Consider the following 4,110-nt stretch of genomic DNA (forward strand, 5'->3'; position numbering starts at 1 on the left):
TCGCATTAACAAGAAATCGGAACTTACAAAATGCAATTTTTTATCCCTAATAGAAAAAAATTCCCTAAGTGAAAGCTTAAGAAAGTACCTAAATTTGGGTAATATTCACCTATAAACTGCTCCTGTAATGAAATACCCAAATATGGGTAAACAGTAATTTACCCATATCTACCCGGATAAAAATAAACCTTAAGTTTATTGGTGTAAACTATATAAAAACAATACAATTTATGGCTCACAATAAAAATTATTGTTTCTGTATTGTACGGATTCTTGTGTCACGAAACCGATCGTATGGATTTATAATAAATTTACAATACTTTTTAATGTGCTGTTAGATTTTATTGTATATACTGTAAATTTACAATATTTATCGATGCTACAATAAAGTACATTGTTAAGTTAATGTCATTATGGTTCGTACCACCAATTTGACTAGAATTTCTTTTTCAATTGATTACTGAGGTGAATGTGCTTTCAGCAGGAATTTATTGTATGAAATACTTATGTCAGTATGATATGATATTTACTCAGTTAAAAGTTGAGTTGTCTACTCAGCAAAATAAAGGACTGATATTCCGGAAAAAAAATAGATTTGTTAGGCGGTTTTCAGTAAATTATTTAATTTCAATAACAATACGCTACTGTAACAAAGGTCTCGGCGTAAAAATATGTTTGCTGAGAGCGGTGCGCGAGTCTCGGTGAAAATTCTGAGAGATTCTGAACTCCTAGTAACAAACTTTAAATGTGATGTTCAATAGTAGATGTATATAAACAAAATTAGATGATTTTTCCATTTCTAATTTATTTTTATTTTTTATTGCATACATTACATACTAATCTACCCAAGGTACAAATTCAACTGGGCGAATATACACATTTTCAAAAGCGAAAATTTTCACACATTTTTTCAAAGAATTGTTCGTTTCAATTAGTAGTAATTCATTTCTTTCTTTTCGAATAACCAATAAGCCTTGTTCTGTTTCGATATCTAAAGGTCTATACAACAAATAATAATTCGGTTCCGAGTATAAAATATTAACGATAACTCCATAGATATGATTTCCCTCAGAATATATTGTAAACGTTGAGTCATCTGAGCTAGTTTTGGTTTTGTTGGGAGTTATTTTACTTCGCTTAAAAAAATATCTATTTTGAATCATGCTATCTCTTTCTTCAAAATTATTATTATGATATGTGTTGCGTATATGAGTAGGAATAGTAAAAGTTTTTGTCAAACATTTTGTTTCACTTTTGCTAGTTTTATGTAGATTTTTACAGAATTTATTTACTTCATCGTGGCGAATTAAGGCATAATCAGTATTTTCTTGTACTTGTGCTAATGTACATCTAGTTGCAATTTGCAAAATCGGGTCTTTTGGGCCTTTGACATATTTTTTCAAAACTCCGTTCATATCCTCAAAATTGAACAAAGAAAATGTCCACAATGGACCATAGTTACGTACGCATAGGGGTATATGTAGTAATAAATGAACATTGTATTTCATTTCATCTATACCGTATAGTTGTTCAAACTGTTCAACGAATAACTTTAACTGAGTTTCACAATTTTGAATTTCTAAATCCGTTATAGTATTCGATAGAAACGTTTGTATGACCGAAACTAAGAGTAGGAAGTGATCGTAATATTTTTGAGGTAAATATTTTTTTAAACATACGGAGCTATATAAGAGCAACCAATTTTGCCACTCATTCGCTTTCCAAGTTTTTCGATCAGCTATTTTTCGTGGATTACGAGACATTTCTTTGAAAGAGTGTATTGAGGTGAGGATATCGTCAATGGCGCCCATGTGTCTTTTTATATACCATTCATGTCCGAAGCCATCGAACCAAAGATTGCACAATTGTTTACAAACTCCCAGAAGGACTGCGTGCATGTAATCCACCGGACAATTCATAATAACATCAAAATGTGGAATAGCTATTAAACAAGATATACCTTTTATACCATTGACAGGTACACCATGTTTTGAACAAAGGTCCATAGCGTTAACAGTATCTTGATAATTCCGCAATTGAATATCTGAAACGCAGCTGTATCGTATTTGTTTAGCGTCTGTTAGGATGCCTGGATGCTTACAGAAACTGCATGCTTCGTATCCGTTGAATTGTTTAATTTGTTGCAATTTGCAACGAGCAACACTATCTACGCAGCATGCAACAGTAAATACTTTGATGACCATTTCTTCGAAAATATGTAATCCTTTGTAAGCTAGATCCTGTAACTGATTCAAGAATGGTCTCATAAAAACATCCAAATCGGGATCACTACTACCAAGCCATAATCCTGCAACTATGGTATTCCGACGTAAAAATCGAAGCGAAGGAGGTAAGTCGTGTATCGTAACAATAATAGGCCATAAGGACTTCTTAATATTCGAGTTGAAAATTGCTACACCATCGGTATTGAACGATATAAATATTCGATTTTCTTGTAGCAAATTTTGGATGACTCGACCTTGCCTAATATCATTAATGTAATGGTTTGACGTCGTCTGCATGTAATCAACTATATCTCTCCAGTTTCGTAGCAGCACATTTCTTAGATTCGTTATGATATCGAAAGATACGAAATATTCCGTTTTAGTACCGCCGCAGATTCGACACGATTCCGTTCCGTCTTCGCCAAGATATAAGCCACATGATTTGCATAAGTGATGACGTGTAAACTCGTTAGCCGCAAAGTATTTTGAAAAAGAATAAAATGTCATAGGTAGCGAAGTGTAGCCCACAATTATATTAACCAGGTTCAACAAATCCTCGAGTGCCTTGTTTGTAAGATTATGTCTCATAAAAATATGCAGAAGCATGAGCATAACCTCGTTCTTTGTAAGAGCCAAGTGCGGGTGCAACAGTTCAGCCGGATTTATATGTTCATATCTTTGCTTGCCCTGTCATGGAAAAAATAGGATATAGCTTGTATCTGGTTTACGCGGTACTTCAAAACTTACCGTATCATAGTCGATGTCTTGAAATGTATCTGATTCGAAATCAGATATTGATGACATATCACTACTATCCGAATTTGTATCTGATACACATTGATCGGCATACTGGTCCTGTTCTGATGCTAAATGGCGTGATGTTCCAGGCACTGCAATTGGGATTTCTGTTTGTAGCATCCTAACAGAATCTGTGTTGTTGTCATTTGTATCAGAGCTGGTATCTGATTCGAAATCAGTTATTGATGACATATCACTGTTATCCGAAGTTGTATCCGATATACGTTGATCGGCATACTGGTCCTGTTCTGATGCAAAATGGCGTGATGTTCCAGGCACTGTGATTGGGATTTCTGTTTGTACCATCCTAACAGAATCTGTGTTGTTGTCATTTGTATCAGAGTTGGTATCGCTTACATGAAACAGTATGGGAGGATCGAATTCGATTTCAATGTCAGTCTAAATAAAAATTTGGTAGATGTATAGGCTCGATAAATTTATGAAACATTTAGTTACCTGGTGGGCACTCGAAGATTGTCCTGATGAATTGATCGGTGGAGTGTCATTGGAGATGTTTGAACCTTTAGGAAATGTATCGAGCTGTCTTTCAACAGGTTTCTAAAAATCATGTTTGTGTTACATTTCCTTAGTTATATTAGTTAGTATTAGATATAGATATATTACTGCTTACTTTACGACACCTGCGAGCATACGGTGTTGACTGGTTTTTGTAGTACAGCCCATTAAGTCTCGAATTCCTCATTTTATTTGTGCTTAAATATAACTTAATCGAAATAACTATTTTTCGAGAAAGGCTATTCGTTAATAGAGAGCAATCGAAAGAATGTCCATTAATACACTAATAATAGGCTCACAGATGATTGTTGAACTGTTAACAACTCAACAAATATGTACTTGAAATAGATAAACGCAACAAACAAAATTATGTGAAAATATCTAATGTGATTTCTGACGTTTATACAGCGTTACGTTACACGGAGAAACTCATTTACTCATTAATTAGATTCTCACCATAAATTCTCACGAACACGAACGCACGATTTGTGGTTGAAAATAATCACATTTGATTTTGCAGTAATAGCTGCACGTGGATGCAAACAAGCTTTGAACAGTGTGGGTGATGCAG

General features: G+C 34.1%; 1 protein-coding gene across 3 annotated transcripts; it reads right to left on the reverse strand.

Annotated features, from left to right (window-relative positions):
• Positions 1-290: 290 nt before the first annotated feature.
• LOC134216332 (uncharacterized) lies at positions 291-3,909 on the reverse strand. 3 transcript variants are annotated; one of them, XM_062695246.1, is made up of 4 exons: positions 3,655-3,909; positions 3,480-3,544; positions 2,973-3,422; positions 291-2,912 (listed from the first exon to the last, which is right to left on the reverse strand). In XM_062695246.1, the coding sequence occupies exons 3-4, from the start codon at positions 3,327-3,329 to the stop codon at positions 837-839; spliced, it is 2,433 nt and encodes an 810-aa protein (XP_062551230.1). In that variant the 5' UTR covers positions 3,330-3,422; positions 3,480-3,544; positions 3,655-3,909; the 3' UTR covers positions 291-836. The 3 variants fall into 3 exon arrangements, with proteins under 3 accessions (XP_062551230.1, XP_062551228.1, XP_062551229.1); XM_062695244.1 differs by having other exon boundaries at positions 3,480-3,581; XM_062695245.1 differs by having other exon boundaries at positions 3,480-3,608.
• Positions 3,910-4,110: the final 201 nt, after the last annotated feature.

This window comes from Armigeres subalbatus, chromosome 2 (assembly GCF_024139115.2).
Source record: "Armigeres subalbatus isolate Guangzhou_Male chromosome 2, GZ_Asu_2, whole genome shotgun sequence".
In the NCBI taxonomy this organism is placed as follows: Eukaryota; Metazoa; Arthropoda; class Insecta; order Diptera; family Culicidae; genus Armigeres; species Armigeres subalbatus.

Excerpts from the sequence above, each read along its gene's own strand:
- LOC134216332 (XM_062695244.1), bottom strand. The coding sequence starts at position 3,726 with ATGAGGAATTCGAGACTTAATGGGCTGTACTACAAAAACCAGTCAACA. Across the intron at positions 3,582-3,654 it reads ATGCTCGCAGGTGTCGTAAA|AAACCTGTTGAAAGACAGCT; the intron begins GTAAGCAGTAAT and ends CATGATTTTTAG. Across the intron at positions 2,913-2,972 it reads AAGACATCGACTATGATACG|GGCAAGCAAAGATATGAACA; the intron begins GTAAGTTTTGAA and ends TTTCCATGACAG.